This window comes from Rhinopithecus roxellana, chromosome 16 (genome assembly GCF_007565055.1).
Source record: "Rhinopithecus roxellana isolate Shanxi Qingling chromosome 16, ASM756505v1, whole genome shotgun sequence".
Taxonomy (NCBI): domain Eukaryota; kingdom Metazoa; phylum Chordata; class Mammalia; order Primates; family Cercopithecidae; genus Rhinopithecus; species Rhinopithecus roxellana.
The window spans coordinates 113096678-113116860 of NC_044564.1; the positions used below are offsets into that span (position 1 = coordinate 113096678).

Genomic DNA, 20183 nt, shown 5'->3' on the forward strand with positions numbered 1-20183 from the left:
GAGTGCAGTGGCACGATCTCGACTCACTGCAACCTCTGCCTCCCAGGTTCAAGTGATTCTCCTGCCTCAGCCTCCCGAGTAGCTGGGACTATAGGTGCATGCCACCATGCCCGGCTAATTTGTGTATTTTTAGGAGAGATGGGGTTTCACCACGTTGGTCAGGATGGTCTCGATCTCTTGACCTTGTGATCCACCTGCTTCGGCCTCCCAAAATGCTGAGATTACAGGTGTGAGCCACCGTGCTGGTCCAGAAGGCACTTTTTAGCAAAGACTTGCAGGATGTGAGAGAGTTCAGCAAGCAGTTACAGAGCGGTGGAGTGGTGGAGGAGACTGGGAGAAGTAAACAAGACGGTGAATACTAAGAAATGAAATCAGAGCGATATCGGGGTCAGATTTTGTGTAAGCTTGCTGAATATTCGCACTTTGGTTTACTCTAAGTGAAATGCAGAGCTTTGCATGGTTTGGATCATAAGAACGGCAGGATTTGATTTGTGCCTTAACAGATCACTATGGCCACCACACTGGGAATTGTCTACAGGGGTGCGAAGATGGGAGGCCAGATAGAATCCACTACTGCTGTCGGAAGTCAGGGACCCCAAAATGAGGGACTGGCTGGAGCTGTGGCAGAGGAACATAAATTGTGAAGATTTCATTTTAATATGGATATTTATCAGTTCCCAAATTAATACTTTTATAATTTCTTATGCCTGTCTTATTTTAATCTCTTATTCCTATTATCTTTGTAAGCTGATGATGCACATCACCTCAGGACCCCTGTGATAATTGTGTTAACTGTATAAATTGATTGCAAAACATGTGTGTTTGAACAATATGAAACCAGTGCACCTTGAAAAAGAACAGAGTAACAGTGATTTTCAGGGAACAAGGGAAGACAACCATAAGGTCTGACTGCCTGTGTGGTTGGGCAAAAGAGAGCCCTACTTTTCTTCTTGCAGAGAGCCTATAAATGGATGTGCAAATAGAGAAGATATCGCTAAATTGTTTTCCTAGCAAGGAATATTAATAATTAATACCCTGGGGAAGGAATGCATTACTGAGGGGAGGTCTATAAACGGCCGCTCTGGAGTGTCTGTCTTATGCAGTTGAGACAAGGACTGAAATATGCGCTGGTCTCCTGCAGTACGCTCAGGCTTATTAGGGTGGCGAAAAACTCCGCCCTAGTAAATTTGTGGTCATACCGGTTCTCTGCTCTTGAACCCTGTTTTCTGTTGTTGAAGATGTTTATCAAGATAGTACGTGCACAGCTAAACATAGACCCTTATCAGTAGTTCTGATTTTGCCCTTGTCCTGTTTCCTCAGAAGCATGTGATCTTTCTTCTGCCTTTTGCCCTTTGAAGCATATGATCTTTGTGACCTACTCCCTGTTCATACACCCCTGCCCCTTTTAAAATCCTTAATAAGAACTTGCGGGTTTTGCAGCTCAGGTGGGCATCACAGTCCTACCCATATGTGATGTCACCCCCAGCGGCCCAGCTGTAAAATTCCTCCTTTGTCCCAGCGGCCCAGCTGTAAAATACCTCTCTTTGTACTCTTTATTTCTCAGCCAGCCGACACTTACGAAAAACAGAAAGAACCTACGTTGAAATATTGGGGACGGGTTCCCCCGATACACTATTAACATCCAGGCTAGATGGCACAGTTCCTGGACCAGGGTTGTAGCAGGGAGGTGGGAGAAGTGTTCAGATTCTGTATATATTTTGAAGATAGAACCACCAGAATCTCCTTAGAGATTAGACATGGGTACGAGAGAAAGACATCAAAGATGACTCCAAGGTTTTTGGATTGAGAAACTAGAAGTATAGAATTGTTACAACTGAGACAGTAAAGTCTGAATATGGAGCATGTTGAGCAGGAAAGATCAAAACATATGTAGTTTTCAAGATGTTATGTCAGAGATGTGTATCAGGCATCCAGGTGGACATACTAATCTAGAGTTAAGAGGAGAGTCAGGCTAGAGATAGAGCTGGGAGCTCCCAGCATACTGAGCCCAGATGAGCTAACTGAGGGACAGCTCGAGTGTGGATAGACAAGAGAAAAGGCCCAGTGACCATGACCTGGGGCACTCTAATATTAATTTGGAGTAAAGAAAAGCTAGCAGGAATCTGAGGAGGACCCATCAGTGAGGAAAACCAAGAGTTAAGGGAAGCCAAGGGAAGAAAGCATATCAAGGAGAGAATGATCACTATTAAATATTTCCCATAGCCAAGTGAGGCTAAGAATCAACAAGTGGACTTCACTATGTAAGGGTCCCCTGTGACCTTGACAAAAGTTAATTTTGGCCAGGTGTGGTGGCTCACATCTGTAATCCCAGCACTTTGGTAGCCTGAGGAGGGCACATCACTTGAGACCATCCTGGCCAACATGACAAAAACCTGTCTCTACTAAAAATACAGTAAGTTAGCTGGGCGTGGTGGCACACACCTGTAGTCCCAGCTACTCGGGAGGCTGAGGCATGAGAATTGCTGGAATCCCGGAGGCAGAGGTTGCAGTGAGCCGAGATGGCGCCACTGCACGCCAGCCTGGGCAACAGAGTGAGACTCTGAAAAGCCTGATATGTGGGTTTCAGGAAGAATGGAAAGAGAGGAACAGCAGACAGTGAGTGTAGACAGCATTTCCAGGTATTTGTTATAAAAGGGAGAGAAGGGAAATGGACCAGCATTTGCAGTGGAAATGAACTTTAGAGAGGGTTGTTTTGTTTTCCTTTCAAAGATGGGAAAAGTAAGAATATTTATATTCTAAGCACAATGACCCAATAGGGAAAAACTGATGATGCGGCAGAGAGAGGGAAGAATTGCTGGAACAAAAGCCTTGAGAGGCAAAAGGGAATGGGACCTAGTGTACAATGGGAAGGGGTGGCTTCAGAGCTCCTTACCTCTGAGACCCATTTCAGCAAGTCCTTCAGAGCTTTTTGTCGGACATCTCCTTGCCAGCGGTAGACGACAAAGCCTTGTATGTGAAGCTCCTGAAAGATAACAATCTCTGGGGGTGGACCTGTGAAGAGAAGGGCACATTTGGGCAGCAGGATCCAGGGAGGTGGCCACAGTGAAACAAGTAGTACAGGCCACTGTCACTATACTTGGTGCTTGGAGTTTCTTGGTGCTTCTCCCCTTCCGTGTCCTCACTCCTTTCTGATCCACGGGACTGCTGGCCCATCAACATGCACTCTGCAGCAGGCAGAATAATGGCCCCAAAGATGTTCATATCCAAAAACCCCAGAACCTGTTACCTTATGTGGCAAAAAGGACTTTGAAGATATGATTAAGAAACTTAAGGGGGATGCAGTGGCTCACGCCTGTAATCCCAGCACTTTAGGAGGCCAAGGTGGGCAGATCCACAAGGTTAGGAGTTCGAGACCAGCCTGGCCAACATAGTGAAACCCCCATCTCTACTAAAAATACAAAAAAATATATATGTATATTCGGGCATGGTGGTGGGTGCCTATAGTCCCAGTTACTTGGGAGGCTGAGGCAGGAGAACTGCTTGAACCTGAGAGGTGGAGGTTGCAGTGAGCCAAGATCGTGCCACTGCACTCCAGGCTCTGTGACCGAATGAGACTCTGCCTCAAAAAAATAAAAATAAAAACAGAACCTTGAGATTGGAAGATTATTCTCCACTATAAAGATGGACCCAACACAATAGCAAAGGTCTTCGTAAGGGAATGAGGGACACGGAAAGTTATAGTCGGGAACGGAATATGGGGTGATAGAAGCAGAGATGAGAGAGAGGAGGAGGAGGAAGATCCTATGCCACTGGCTTTGAAGACAGAGGAAGGGGCCACATGCCAAGAAATATAGGCAGCTGCTAGAAGCTTGAAAAGGCAAGGAAACATTCTCCTCTAGCGTCTTCAGAAGGAACGCAGCCCTGCCAACCCATTTTACTTTTAACCTCCAGACCTCTAAGAATAAGTGTGTGGGGTCGGGTGCATGGCTCATGTCTATAATCCAGCATTTTGGGAAGCCGAGGCAGGCAGATCACTTGAGGTCAGGAGTTTGAGACCAGCCTGGCCAACATGGTGAAACTGTGTCTCTACTAAAATACAAAAATTAGCTGGGCATGGTGGCACATGCCTGTAATCCCAGCTACTCAGGAGGCTGAGGCAGGAGAATTGCTTGAAGCTGGGAGGGGATTGCAGTGAGCTGAGATTGTACCACTGCACTCTAGCCTGGGTGGTGGAGCGAGACTCAGTTTGAAAAAGAAAAAAAAAAATTTTTTTAGGTTTTTTTTTTTTTGGTCGGAGATGAGGTCTCACTCTCTTTCCCTGGTTTGAAACTCCTGGGCCAAGCAATCCTCCTGCCTCGGCCTCCCAAAGTATTGGGATTACAGGCATGAGCCACTGCGCCTGGCTAAGAATTGGTATTTCTAATAAGCTCCCAGGAGATGCTGATGCTGCAGGTCCTTGGCCCACACTTTGAGAACCAGCACCCCAGACAAAGCACACAGCTCTCCTGCAGCCTGTAAAGAAGGTACTCCCCTTCTGTGTGTGAGGAAGAAAAAGTTTTTTGGTTGCCTGGTTGATTTTCCCAAGTGTTCTAATTGACTAGTAACTCAGAGAATGACACCTGAGCATAGGCTTTCAAGTTCAGGAGGTCAGGCGAAGATGCCTAGGGAATATCAGAGCCAGCTGTGCTAAGATGAGTGGTGGAATCTAGCTTCAGCATTTTTGACCACTGGCACCACTCAGCCTAAAGTTCCCACTCACTACTTTGAGGAAAGTAACATTAGCAGTTGGAAATATGAAGCTTTGTCCTGAACCAAAAGAAACTAATGCAAGAGAATGAGACAGAAAGAGTGTTTCCTCAGAAGACCCACATCAACTATTCTTTGTGAGTGAGCGATTGGAACTCTCACTTCCTCATCTTAAATGAAAGTGGGCTGGGCATGGTGGCTCATGCCTGTAATACCAGCACTTTGGGAGGCAAAGTGGGAGGATCACTTGAGCTGGGAGGCAAAGTGGGAGGATCACAAAGCTTGATCACTTGTTCAAGACCAGCTTGGGCAACACAGCAAGACCTCATCGCTTCTAACAAAAATAATGATTGGCCAGGAGTGGTCGCTCACGCCTGTAATCCCAGCACTTAGGGAGACCTAAGGGAGTGGATCACAAGGTCAGGAGATCAAGACCATCCTGGCTAACACGGTGAAACCCCGTCTCTACTAAAAATACAAAAAATTATTCAGGCATGGTGATGTGCGCCTGTAATCCCAGCTAGTCGGGAGGCTGAGGCAGGAAAATCGCTTGAACCCGGGAGGCAGATGTTGCAGTGAGCTGAGATCGCACCATTGCACTCCAGCCTGGGCGACAGAGTGAGACTCTGTTTCAAAACAAAACAAAAAACAATTATCCAGGTATGGTGGCACATGTCTGTAGTCTCAGCTACTTGGGAGGCTGAGGTGGGAGGATCACTTGAGCCTGGGAGGTGGAGGCTGCAGTGAGTCATGTTTGTGCCACTGCACTCCAGGCTGGGTAACAAAGCCAGACCTTGTCTCAAAAAACAAACAAACAAACAAACAAACAAACAAAAACTCCAGTCTGGGAAACAGAGTGAGACCTTGTCTCAAAACAAACAAACCAATAAACGAAAAAGCAAAATGCAAGTGAAATGCTGTTTCTGGGTTTGTGCGTGTTGATGAGAATGTTGGTTTTTGTTTTTTTACTGAGAGCAAAAAAGGAAATGTGGCATTAAACATGGAGGAAATCATTGCTTGCCTCTCAGCTATCCTAACACTGGAATATGTTAGAATTTCTGGGAATCTGTGGCAGGGCAGAATTCCATCTGATTAAAATGGAATGGACAAGGCCAGCTGACATCTCAAAGTCCTGTCTGAGCAGCTGAGCTTCCAAAGACTAATTGCTAAAGAGACTAGGTCGAGTTACTGTATTCAAAATAGTTGGCTATTCCTAATTGGACTGTGGTTAAGAAAAGGCCTCCTGCAGCTTCGCTCAGTTGGCAGGCAGACAGTTTCCCATGATTCCAGCTTAGCACCAGTTAGAAAATTATAGGGGGGGAAAATGTCCCTAACAGTAAGATTGCCACATAAATCTGGAGTTTCCTTCTTGGTAATGGTTTTGATTTTTCACAACCTAAGAGGGAATCTACAAGTTGCCCTTTGTCAGCCCCTTCCTTTGTAGCCCCCCATGTCCATACGGTTGTGGTGTGGTTAACTAGTGGGGCTATAAGGTTTCATTCCCATCAGTCAAGCTCATCATAGAATAAATAACCAATTGATTTATGGTTGCCTGGATTCTGGTTAGAGTCTGGAAGATTCCTTTTTTCCTTCTTTCTCCTTTTTTGGGGGAGATCACAGATAATTTGTGATCTCTCTTAATAGCACGGGATCATTGTAGCAGAAACAGACTCTAAATGAGGCGCTTAGAAGACTGGTATTTGTTTTGAGTCTGTTTCAATAGGAGTTAAAGAGTCTCTGGTCCTCTCGGCCATTCATCTCCCCACCTGTAAAACGAGAGGCCTGTAGAAGGCATCTCACAGGACAGGGATTTAATGAATATGGTGCTCTGGTTAATACTGCTTTTGGACCTCAGAGTGTGGAGTGGGAAGGGTGTGGTTTCAGCATAAGAGAGTAGGGAGTGGGGAATGGAGTTCATGGCAGGGCACCAGAGAAATAAAACAAGGACACTCGAGGAACGGAGGGAAGTTGCTGCTGCCTTCCTGTTTAGTGGCAATTGTCAGCCTGCTGAGGCCAAGGCGCCTTACTGCTCCAAGAAGCACTGCCCAAGATTTCTGAAGGACATGGCAGCCTGCCCTTCCCTTCACCCACAGCAAGTCACCCTTTATTCCTCTCGCACCTCCAGCAATGTCTCTGATATCCAGAGGAACCTGAATATTTTACCAGCCAGATGAAGGTGTTCTTTTTCTAAATCAAATTATCACTGTCTTTTTACAACTTTGCATTAAATGATAGGTAAAAACTAAAACTTTTAATAACTGTTTCTTCTATATTTGTAGATCCTGCTATTTCTCTATATAAAAATCAAATATAAGCTGATTTAGCACAAAATATATGAAATTGTTGTTGTTTTCATTATTTTGAGACAGGCTCTCACTTTATCACGCAGGCGGGAGTGCAGTGACCCGAACGCAGCTCACTACAGCCTCAGCCTCCCACTCTCAAGCAATCCTGCCACTTCAGCCTCTTGAGTAGCTGGGACTACAGGTGCACACCACCATGCCTGGCTTATTTTTGTATTTTTTGTAGAGATGGCATTTTGCCACGTTGCCCAGGAGGGTCCCAAACTCCTGACCTTCACAAAGTGAGATTCTATCTTTAAAAAAGAAGAATATATGAAAATCTTTCTAATAATTTCAGAGTCACTGGCTATGGCATATCTGTGAATTTTCTCCTTGTCCAGCCTTGTGACATGTGGGATCGTGTGCATGTGCTCATTACCTGGGGGAAGTGGGCCGGTTCTGTTATATGTAGAGATGGCTCCACATATGGCAATCCTTCCAAATTTCTTCATCTGGCCAATAACAGTGTTTGAAAACTCTCCACCTACCTAAACAGACAGGAAATACAAAACCAAAGACAAAACGTTAAATCGTCTAAATACTAGAGATTCAGGAAAATCATTGAGTCACAATCATTATTTTACAATACCCGTTTTAGCAGCAACAAAACTGATTGAATGAGCCCAACTGTGCAGAAGGTTGCAATGAGAAAAAGACATTAGAACAGGCATTTTTGGCTGGGCGTGGTGGCTCACACCTGTAATCCCAACACTTTGGGAGGCTGAGGCAGGTGGATCACCTGAGGTCAGGAGTTCAAGACCAGCCTGGCCAACATGGTAAAATCCTGTCTCTACTAAAAATACAAAAAATTAGACCGGGATAGTTGTGGGCTACCCTTAATCACAGCTGCTTGGGAGGCTGAGGCAGGAGAATTGCTTGAACCCGGGAGGCGGAGGTTGCAGTGAGCTGAGATCACACTACTGTACTCCAGCCTGGGCAACAGAGCAAGACTCCGTCTCAAGAAAAAAAGAAAAAATAAATAAACAGGCATTTTCATTTGACTCTAAGACCATACCTTTTATAACTTATACATTTTACTTTATTATATATTGAGGTTCTCTGATCAGTCCAATAACCTCATTGTCTTATAATTTAAAGGTATGGAAAAATACTCAAAAGTCGTATAAAGAACAAAGTTGGAAAACTGGCATTTTTCAATTTCAAAACTTAATACAAGGCTAAATTAATTAAGATAGGGTGAAAATAGAAATATATATCAATGCAACTGAATCACGAGTCCAAAAATGAACCCTTACATTTATGATCAGTTGGTTTTCTACAGAAGTACTAAAGCAGTTCAATGGAGGAAAAACAGTCCTTTCAACAAACGGTGCCCAACAACTGGATTTCCACATGGAAAATAATGCAGTTGGGCCTCTTCCTTATACTACACACAAAAATTAACTTAAAATGCATGGTAGACCTGAATATAAGAGCTATAACTATAAAACTCTGAGAAGAAAACACAGGAATAAATCTTCATGACTCTGAGAAAGGAAAAGCCTTCTTAGACATGACACCAAAAGCTCAAGGAACAAAAGAAAAATAGATTAATTGGGCCTCATCAAAATTTAAAACTTTTCATGCTTCAAAGAATACCATCAAGAAAGTGAAAGCCAGCCTCGGCAACATAGTGAGACTCCATCTCTACAAAAAAAATAAAAATAAAAAATTAGCTGGGTATGATGGTGCATATCTGTGGTCCCAGCTACTTGGTAGACTGAGGCAGGAGGATCGCTTGAACCTGGGACGTCAAGGCTGCAGTAAACTGTGATCACACACTGCAGCTTGGGAGACAGAGTGAGACCTAGTCTCAAAACAAACAAACAAACAAAAAAAGGGCAAAAATAGAAACAGAAAGGTTAAAGGCAATTCACTGAATAGGAGAAAATATTTGCAAGCCATATAGAGTCGGTCCTCATTATTAGTGGATTTCATATTTGCATATTGTGAACTACTTGCTAAAATTGTATTTGTAACCTCAAATCAGTACTCACTAAGCTTTCCCTGGTCACTTGCAGGCATACACGGAGCAGTAAAAAAGATGCAGATGTTCTCTGAGGCTGAACAAGGCCATGCTCTGCCTTCTTGTTTCAACTGTTATACAGAGAAGACCAGAGGATGAGGCCACTGCAGCGTAGTCCAAGAGACTCTGGTTCTGGGAAGAGTTGGATGGGGTATGAATCCCAACTTTGGGGGTATTAGCTAGTGGGGCAGCCACAGGCCTTTTGTCTTTCATAAAATAAAACCATAAAATAAAATTGAACCTCCTTTTGTCTTGCATAAAATAAAAGCTACTAGGATGAGTTGTTTTAAGGATTTAAGATTATAGTCTATGTGAGATATGTACATACATGTACATATTTCCCCTAGAAGCAATGGTTCAGCCTTGGTGGTGACCTTATAGAACATAAATATTGCGAATAATGAAAATCCACTGAATCTAATAAGGGACTTGTATTGGTGAGATGTACAGAACTCTTGGCCAGGCGTGGTGGCTCATGCCTATAATCGCAGCACTTTGGGAGGCCAAGGCAGGTGGATCACCTGAGGTCAGGAGTTCAAGACCAGCCTGGCTAACATGACGAAACTCCATCTCTACTGAAAATACAAAAATGAGCCAAGCGTGGTGGCTCATGCCTGTAATCCCAGCTACTCAGGAGGCTGAGGCAGGAGAATCACTTGAACCGAGGTGGCAGAGGTTGCAGTGAGCCAAGATCGCGACACTGCACTCCAGCCTGGGTGACAGAGCAAAACCTTTGTCTCAAAAACAAACAAACAAACAAACAGACAAACACAAAAACAAAACTCTTACATCATCACAAATAACCTAACTGAAAAATGGGCAAAGATTTTGACCTGACATTTCTCCAAAGAAGATATACAAATGGCAAATACATACATTGAACGAAAGATCCTTAATATTCTTAGCCATAGGGAAATGCAAGTCAAAATCCAATCCCAATGAAATATCACTTTGAACCCACTAGGATGGTTATAATGAGAAAGACAGACAATAGCAAGTGTTGGTGAGTATGTAGAGAAATTAGAACCCTCATACACTGCTTGTGGTAATGTAAAGTAGTGTAGCCATCTTTCAAAACAGTTTGACAGCTCCTCAAAATGTTAAACATGAAGTTATCATATGACCCAGCAATTTTACTCACAGGTATATACTTAAAAGAAAGGAAAACATCCACACAAAAACCTCTACGTGAATTTTCATAGTAACATTATACATCATAGCCAGAAAGTACAAGCTAATACCCATCAGGCTGGGTGTGGTGGCTCACGCCTATAATCCCAGCACTTTGGGAGGCCGAGGTGGGAGGATCGCTTGAGCCCAGGAGTTCCAGACCAGCCTGGGCAACATGGAGAAACCCCATCTCTACTAAAAATATATAAATTAGTTGGGTGTGGTGGCACATCCCTATAGTCCCAGCTACCTGGGAGGCTGAGGTGGAAGGATTGCTTGAGCCAGGGAGGTCGAGGCTGTAGTGAGCCATGATCACACCTCTGCACTCCAGCCTAGGTGACAGAGTGAGACCCTCTCTCAAAAAAACAAACAAAAAAAGGAATAAAGCACTGATAAATTCTACAATATGGATGAAACTTGAAAACATTTTGCTAAGTGAAAGAAGCCAGTCATAAGAGACCACTTTTAGTGGGGAGGATGATGGGTAATGGAGAGTGACTGCTAATGAGTAGCATTTTTTTGGGGGGTGATGAAAATATTCTTAAACTGGTTGTACAATTTTGCCAATATAGTAAAAATCATTGACTTCTACACGTTAAATGAGTGAATTACACGCTACATGAATGATATCTCAATAAAGCTGTTTTTTAAAAAAGGCATATATACTTTCTTCATGTATCCCAAATGGAAACTCTAGGAATATATTTCCTGTGTCAGCGATCCGCAACCTTTTTGGCACCAGGAACCAGTTTCATTGGAAGAGAATTTTTCCACCAACTCTTGGGGGCATGGTTTCGGGATGATTCAAATACATTGTGTTTATTGTGCACTTTATTTCTATTATTATTACAATGTAATATATAATGAAATAATTATACAACTCACCATAACATAGAATCAGTGGGTGAGTTTTCCTGCAACTAGACAGTCCCATCTGGGGGTGATGGGAGACAGTGACAGATCATCAGGCATCATCAGGCACCCGAGTAGTACGATCCCCATAAGGAACGCACAACCTAGTTCCCTCACATGCGTAGTTCACAATGGGGTTTACGCTCTTATGGGAATCTAATGCTGCTGCTGGTCTGACAGGAGGCGGAGCTCAGGCAGTAATAGGAGTGAGGGGAGGGGCTGTAAATACAGATGAAGCTTTGCTTGCTCACCTGCCCCTCACCTCCTGCTGTGCATCCCAGTTCCTGATAGGCTATGGACCACTAACCATCCATGGCCCAGGGGAAGGAGACTCCTGCCTTATATAGTACTTCATTAATAAATCAGATATTAAGTCCAGTTTGTACTTACATTATCAAAATAACAATCGTAACCATCAGGAGAGGCTTTCTTCAAGGTTTCTTCCAACGACTCTACTGTCTTGTAGTTAAAGACAACATCAAATCCAAGCTTTTGAAGGTAGGCAACCTTTTCATCAGACCCTGCTGCTGCAACAACTTTGCAGCCCTAAATAGAAAAAAACAAAAAAGCAAAAAAAAAGAGGAAACCATGATTAAGTCAGAAGCATGGACCATGGACCAACACTACTTTCCTGGTCCAGCATGCCTCGGTTCCCCAAGACACTCTCTTAGGTGCTGAGCCACATATATAAGGAATACCATAATGGGCCAAAAGATCCCATAGGTGAAATTCGTCCCTGGACCATCCTACAACTCAGCTTCAGCTTGCTTCTGACCACCCAGCAGGTCTCTTCTGCATTTATTTGGTTCATAGTTCCACCAGCTGGTTTAGCAACCGATCCATTTGACTTCCTTAGTTCTTTGTTTCTGGCCTTCTCTTCCTTGCAATGCAGTGTATGCCATCCCTTGGTACGGTCTTTCTTCAGACTATTATTTTGTCTCCGCTCTGTGACTCCCACGTCACAAACAGTCCTCCTGGTAACTGCCCCCTTATCCTTTCTTGATTTTTTAGATGTTTATTTTTTTTGAGACATGGTCTTACTCTGTTGCCCGGGCTGGAGTGCAGTGGCACAAACATGGCTCACCATAACCCTGACCTCTTAAGCTCAAGTGATCCTCCCACCTCAGCCTCCTGAGTAGCTGGGACCACAGGTGCGTTCCACTACATCTGGCTTATATTGTTTTAAATTTTCATAGAGACAGGGTCTCCCTATGTTGCCCAGGCTGATCTTGAACTCCTGGGTTCAAGTGATCCTCCTGCCTCGGCCTCCTAAAGTGCTGGGATTACAGGCATGAGCCACAGCACCAGGCCCTTTGATTTAGTCCAAAGCACCAGACTAGATGCTTCCTAATCCCAGAGGAGCTAGGAAGCATTTTGAAAAGCACTTTCAGGATGAGACTATAGATTACATTGGCTCATAGAAACTATTGCAAGAGAGCCATCCTTGGTCCTTTTTCCTTCTAAGACTATGGGCTATCACAGGATGATCTCTTGTACTCTTATGACCTCCTTTATGGAGATTATTCATTAATCTATTAATTCTATCTATTAATTCTAACCCGTTGTTCTCTCCTGAGTTCCAAATCAGTATTTCCAACAACCTATAGATGTCCTCACACTTGGATGTCCTATTGGTCCCTCATAATTAGTGTGTTCAAAAGGGAATATACTTTTTTCCTTGCTTCTTACTTGTTGATTTTCTATCCATTATTGTAGAGAATGATACCACTCAGTTATCCAAACCTGAAGCATGGCTCAAAGGAGAAGCTTTCCTTTGTCTTATGATCCACATCCAGTCACCTGCTTTTCTTCCTCTTTTTTAACCAAACACCCTTAAAAGCTGACCTGGGCCAGGCGCGGTGGCTCATGCCTGTAATCCCAGCACTTTGGGAGGCTGAGGCGGGCGGATCACCAGAGGTCAGGGGTTCTAGACCAGCCTGACCAATATGGAGAAACCCCGTTTCTACTAAAAATACAAAAGTAACCAGGTGTGGTGGCGCATGCCTGTAATCCCAGCTACTTGTGAGGCTGAGGCAGGAGAATCGCTTGAACCCAGAAAGAAATAACCAATAAATGAAAAACAAAGTAAGATAATATAAATATGACCAAACATTCCAGTTATGAAAATTAATATGAATGGCTTAAATGTAACTATTACAACACTGAGACTTTCAGATGGGTTAAGAATTAAATGCAAATAGTTGCGTTTTATAGAAACACACATAAACTGGACAGAAAGGTTGAATATAAAAGAATAGGTTGAAGTGCAAGTTCTATCAAACTTACGGGATAAAAGCCCCTTATGGCTTTAATAGGATATTTGAAATTGGAATATTTAGAAATAATCCTAATTCATTTTGTAATTTTAGCATTATCAAAGGTTAGCTAAATTCCAGAACAAAAAGTAAACTTTAAACCAAATTCACTTGTGAATATAGATGCAAAAATTCTATTTTAAATGTTGTTAAGTCAATTCCAAAAGTATAAGTCCATAATATAGCATACACAGATAAAGCTTATTCTGGAAATGTTAGAATGGTTCGACATTGGAAAACTAATGTAATTCACTCACTGAAATGTGAACCTGATAAATGTTGCAATGGCATTTGATAAAATTCAATAGCTATTCCTATTGAGTTACTTACTTAAACAAATTATTCTACAACTTCTATGGTAGCCTCATATTTGTATTCCAAGCTCCTATTAGCACTGGAGACCAGTCCAAACCCTTGGCCGTTGGTTGTAGCCCTGTACTCATCTGTACTCCATCTAACTTGTCCCCTAGGACCTAGGTCCTGAATCCTGCATCCCAGCCTTGGGCAAAGGATCAGTCAAGCCACATCGCCTTCCCACTATGTAATAACAAATCCCTACTGTGTCTGAGTTGTCGCCTACTCTATACACTCACCATCAGATGGGATCCCTTGAGCAGACATCTGCCTAAATTAGAGCCAATGTTTCCTTGTCCTAGGTACTGCCAGGAGTTAGTTCCCAAGCCATGGCCCCACTGCTCTAGGCTGAAAGCCCATTTCTTTCTAGTACAGCAGCCTTTGAGGTGGGGCCACGTAGGTGATGACTCTTAGTTGGCTGATTTCAAGTCCCTTCTTCTATTGCTAAGGACAATCATGAAGAAAGAAGATTAAACTGTAGCAACAGAATGTTCAGTAGAAAATATGAAAATGATTAATGCTGATAAACCACTACTCTAGACAGAGGCCATTTCTGACTTGATTGTCTGCAACGTTATCAAATAACAATGTTCAGCTTATGTTTGGTCTAGTTTTCCTCATTCTTCCAATTTCTCAGTCCCAACTTCTAAAGACCACTGGACTATAAATTTCCTGAGGCCAAGGAAGATCTGCTGTGTTCACTGTTGCATTCCCAGTGGGTTTAGAAGAAAGGCTTGTTACTGGAGAAAGGCACTTACCTTGAGCTTTGCAATCTGCCCCACAACAGAGCCCACAGCTCCAGCTGCTGCATTAACCATCACTGTTTCTCCACCCTTCACACCACAGATGTCAAGTAGGCCAAAGTAGGCAGTCAGGCTAAAGGAAGAAAATTAAGGATATATGAATAGAGTGGTTTCTTTCCTCTATAACTCATTTATATATATCTTGAAGGCCTTCTCAATGGCCCAGTGCCATAGATCCGAGTAAAAGACAAAAACATAGGAAATAAATATTGCCAGCCACTGTTGCTTTACTTCCTCCATCTCTACTCTCAGATAGGAATAAAGATGATGTGAACTAGGGAGGGAAGGGAGAGTTGGCTAGAAAGGGGCTGTATCCTGTCCATTCACAGGCCAGATTTCAGGGACAAAAGATAGATCATTTTTCTCAAACTTTGGGGATTCAAGAAGAGAGAGCTATGCGTCATTCCCATATAAGTTCTATGGAGATGTTGAGCTTCATGGGAGAAGCTCCCATGTTTTCAGGGTGACATAGCCGCAGATAGCTACGATGTGTGATATTAGGAATGAGAGGGTCACAGGGAGCATCTGGAGCTTTCCATGACTCCAAAGTGGTATAGAAGACCTTCCAGAATTTCTCCAGAAATTAATCTTACTTATTACCCTAAGTAAGTTGTCAAAGTTAGCTTGCAGGAAAAGAGCTACTGGATATACAAAGATGCAGCACTGGCAGTACTGATGGGGCCTGGGTGAAGACACCACCACACCTCTTTGGATTGCGAGTTTGGAAGGTGATAGGATTGAAGACTTTCTTCACAACCAAAGTTTCCTCGTGTCTCCCTTCACCTTTTCTTCCCTACACCTAGCTCACAGTCCAGAGGGAATGATGGATAACAGAGGAGAACAGAGAGGAAAAGCTCTCATCCGCAGAGGGTACCGGGCAGGCAGGAAAGACCAAGAAGTGCTGGAATTGTTTATTGCCCACTAATTTCATGTAAGATGGTATTAAGCATCCTCTACTTTCACAATGATGTCCTTGGCAGTGGCAATTTTGAGGAGTTCAAATTCTGAATGAAATATGAATTTGGGGTACCTAGGAGTTGTTTTTGTTTAGAGGCTGATCATTTGACGGTATATATGTATTTCCATTTCATTCCTCAGAAAATCTTCAAAGTGTAAAAAAGGAAGGGGAAGGAAGGGTGGGAAGAAGGAAGGGGGGAAAAGATCTGAAAACTTAGAGAAAGGAAGTAACTTTGAGCAGGAGACCAGCTTAAGACCAGTACAGATCGAGATCAAGAAGTTGTTGTTGTCCCTCTTCTACTGACACTCAACTTGTATTATCCTTGGAGCTTTGCAACAACCCCAGGGAGAAGAAAGAAGAAATCCTGAGTTTTATATTTGAAATGATGCGAGAAATCACTGAATTTAACTGAGGTTTTCTCTTTTTACACCAGCCAAAAGGAGGGGTTGAGATAGAAATGAAGTTTAGTAGTGGGAAATTTTAAGCTATATTTTTGCAGCTCTGGATCTGAGCCAATAAAATCCAGACCCATTATAGTGATTGTTAAGGCACTTGCAGAATTTCAGACACATTCATGTAAAGTTATTTGTGCATTAAAAAAAAAAACAACTACATGTTGACATTACTTAGCTTACACAGCCTCTAACTATATTTGGGGCCCATGAGAGGTTGGCATTGAATAGAATGCAGTGACAGGCACAGGCACAGGCAGCACTTTTTCTGAGAATCCAAATATCTCCCTTAACACAATGTTATTCAAAAGGGCGGGGCAGCACCAGGTGTCTCAGAATCACCTGAATTTTTTTTTTTTTTTTGTTTAGACAAGAGTCTCGCCCTGTTGCCCAGGCTGGAGTGCAATGGCGTAATCTCGGCTCACTGCAACCTCTGACTCCCGGGTTCAAACGATTCTCCTGCCTCAGCCTCCCCAGTAGCTGGGATTGCAGGCATGTACCACCATGCTCAGCTAATTTTTTGTGTCTTTAGTAGAGACGGGGTTTCACCATGTTAGCCAAGCTAGTCTCGAACTCCTGACCTTGTGATCTGCCTGCCTGTGCCTCCCAAAGTGCTGGAATTACTGGTGTAGGCCACCGTACCCGGCTGAAATGTTTGTTTAACATTTAGATTCTCGGGCCTCACCGTAGACCCACTGATTCAGAAATAATCCAAATGTTAATAAGACTCTAGGGGATTCTTATGAACGCTAGCAATTGAGAACTACTCCCTTTACAAAAAAAAAATTTTTGAGACAGGGTCTTGTGCTATTGCCCAGGCTGGAGTGCAGTGGCGAAATCACAGCTCACTGCAGCCTAAACCTCTAGGGCTCAATTGATCCTCCCACCTCAAACTCCCAAGTAGCTGGGACTACAGGCAGATACCACCACACCCAGCCAATTTCTGAATATTTTTTTAGAGACATGGTCTCACTATGTTGCCCAGACTGGTTTCCAACTCCTTACCTAAGACGATCCTCCTGCCTCAGCCTCCCAAAGTGCTGGAATTACCAGCATGAGCCACCATACCTGGCTGGGATGGGTCAACTTTCAAGAATGCTAGTACTTCTGATATAGATTAAAAGAGAAGTTGAATTTTGAAATCTAGGGTGTCTTTTAGCTGTCCAGACTCCACAGATTTAACATTCCCCCAAAGTTTTGCATCTTTTCCTTCAATTAAGTTGGAAGACCACATGTATTCATGTATTTGCTCTCCAAACCACTGATTCTATTAAGTCCTTCTTTGTCCAAAGTACAACATTCATTTTCCCTCAAGGATTTCTTTACTTTTGGCTTCTTCATCTTATCTCCATTTTACTTTATTTTATTTTATTTTATTTATTTTTTTTTATTATTTTTTGAGATGGAATCTCGCTCTGTCACCCAGGCTGGAGTGCAGTGGTGCGATCTTGGCCCACTGCAATCTCCGCCTCCTGGGTTCAAGCGATTCTCCTGCCTCAGCCTCCTTAGTAGCAGAGATTACAGGTACATGCCACCATGCCTGGCTAATTTTCGTATTTTTAGTAGAGACATGTTGGTCTCTACATGTTGGTCAGGCTGGACTCGAACTCCTGACCTCGTGATCCGGCTGCCTCTGCTTCCGAAAGTGCTGGGCTTACACGCATGAGCCACCATGCCCGGCCTCCATTTTATTTTAAAAGGAGATAATGTTTGGGAAAGGCTTAGTGTATCTTAGATCGGAATATCTAATTGAAAGCCAACTCTGGAAATATCTAGAAGGTATATTGGGAGAGGGGGATGCTGGTTGTCACAGGAGGAATAACTCAATCAGAAAGTATAACCTCTGCTTCTCTTTTGGGGTTAAGTGAACTGGCCCAGAAAACTCTGGCATTAGCAAAGAAGACCCATCCCATTGGTCAGTGACTCATAATGACAGGAAGTCTCATTGAAAGGGTGATGTGTTGCCAGAGGATTCTTAGAAACGGGCATGTATGACTCCCCACCTCAGTCACTGAGAACCACTGGTTGATTGTTTAGAGTAAACGTACATTAACATGCACTCCTTAGTGGCTTGGATCAGATGAATAAGAAATACACACGAGTGAATAAATCACCTTCTCTTTTAGGAGTCAGGATCTCCTAATATATTACAAATTACCTTCTCAACAACCAAAGTTTCCTCATGTCTGCCTTCACCTCTCCTGCCCTACACCTCGTTCACAGTGCAGAGGGAAGAATGGGTGGGATAACAAAGGAAGAGGAAGAGCTGTCACCCGTAGAGGGTACAGGGAAGGCAGAAAAGAACAAGAAGTGCTGCAATTGTTTAGTGTCCACTAATTGAATATAAGAAGGTATTAATTTTAGTAAATATTAATTACTAAAATATTTATTCATGCCAGGCATGGTGGGTCTAACTGAAATTTTGTATCCTTTGACCAACATCTCCCTAACCCTTCACCCTCCCGGCCCCTGGTAACCATCATTCTACTCTCTAATTCTATGAGTTCAACTTTTTCAGATTCCACATTTAAGTGAAATAATGTGGTATTTGCCTTTCTGTGCCTGGCTTATTTCACTTCACATAAAGTCCTCCAATGTTGTCACAAGTGACAAGATTTGCTTCTTTTTTAAGGCTGAATAGTATTCCACTGTGTATATAGACCATGTTTTCTTTATCCATTCACCCATTGATGGACACTTAGGTTGATCTTCCTGCTTAGTCCTGCCATCTTCTCTAATCAGCCCCTGAGCCTATCATGCATCAAATATCTTCCTGTTGACCAAGTTCTGAACAAACCATTTTGGAAAACCAGAGTGTCAGACATTCAAACAAATGAAATATATCCATGAAACTCACCCTGGCATGCCAACTGTCCCCAGAGCCAAAGACACTGGTATTGTGTCTGGCCACTCTGTCAGCAGCTTTTCCAGATCTTTCCCATCAGAAATGGAGTGTGTTGTCCAGCCTGGAGAAGTCAGTACAATTGTTCCTTTGGGTAGGTCTGCATTTTTACTTTCCACAACTCTGAAAGATAAAGCACATTAAGACATTAAGGCAGGGGACATGTCTTCCCTTTCAAGGGAGTCAGGATGCTGTGGGGTTAGTGTTGACAAAAGGGCACTGAGGTTGACATTCCACAACTGATAGTCCACCACCTCCTCCATCTTAATTTTTAGCCATCGGCATAGGGATCATCAGAGAACTCTCAACTGGCCCAGCCACTCGAGGAGTGGATCATGGGGTGAGGAGCGCCTCATGGGGTGAGGAGCGCCTGTTCTCACCCACTTGTCTTCCTTTTAAGCAAGAGGCCTCTGTCCTCTGGCTCAAGGTGATCTGGACACTAGCCTTCTCTTCTTCAGGTGTCGCTCTCTTTCCCTTGGCCTTCTACTCTCCAGAATCTTTGAGATTTTCCTCTCTACTCTCCCTTTCACTCAACATATAAGTATGCTCAACTCTGCCGTCTTATCATCCCATCCCTCCGCTGTCTCCTTGCTCCTTCATCTTCCTTTTTCAGCCCAACTTCTTCACTTTCCATTCATGTGCTAACCCACTGCAACCTGCCTTCCACCCCTACTACTCCACTAAGGTCACAACAACCTCCTGAGCACAAAATCTAGTGGATATTCCTTAATCATTGTCTGATTTTACTTTTCCACTCTCTCCACCCCCGTCTCTCTCTCTCTGTCTTTGTCTCTCTCTCTCTCTCTTTATATATATTGTTTACATATATATTTTATATGTAAATTTTTTTTTTTTTTTTTTTTTTTTTAAGATGGAGTCTTCCTCTTGTTGCCCAGGCTGAAGTGCAATGGTGTGATCTCGGCTCCCTGCAACCTTCACCTCCTGGGTTCAAGCAATTCTCCTGCCTCAGCCTCCTGAGTAGCTGGGATTATAGGCACCTAACACCACACTAGGCTAATTTTTGTCGTTTTAGTAGGGACGGGGTTTCACCATGTTGGCCAGGCTGGTCTCGAACTCCCGACCTCAGGTGATCCACCTGCCTTGGCCTCCAAAAGTGCTGGGATTACAGGTGTGAGACACTGTGCCCGGCCTACCCTTTTCCACTCTATTAACACAGGGTCACCCAAAAGTCTTCCCTCATTGGTTCCCAGGATACTAATGATCTCTGCTGGCCTTCTGCCT

At 43.4% G+C, this 20183-nt stretch overlaps 1 protein-coding gene across 4 annotated transcripts in view; it reads right to left on the bottom strand.

The window, feature by feature from the left end:
* PTGR1 (prostaglandin reductase 1) overlaps positions 1 to 20183 on the bottom strand; it is a 36678-nt gene that overhangs the window by 4641 nt on the left and 11854 nt on the right. For all 4 annotated transcript variants that reach the window (XM_030919235.1, XM_030919237.1, XM_030919236.1 and 1 more), the window contains exons 5-9: positions 18897 to 19064; positions 14585 to 14702; positions 11548 to 11703; positions 7429 to 7537; positions 2894 to 3012 (exon numbers count right to left, since the gene is read on the bottom strand). In XM_030919235.1, coding sequence (XP_030775095.1) covers positions 2894 to 3012; positions 7429 to 7537; positions 11548 to 11703; positions 14585 to 14702; positions 18897 to 19064 — 670 coding nt within the window. The remainder of the gene's footprint in view (positions 1 to 2893; positions 3013 to 7428; positions 7538 to 11547; positions 11704 to 14584; positions 14703 to 18896; positions 19065 to 20183) is intronic.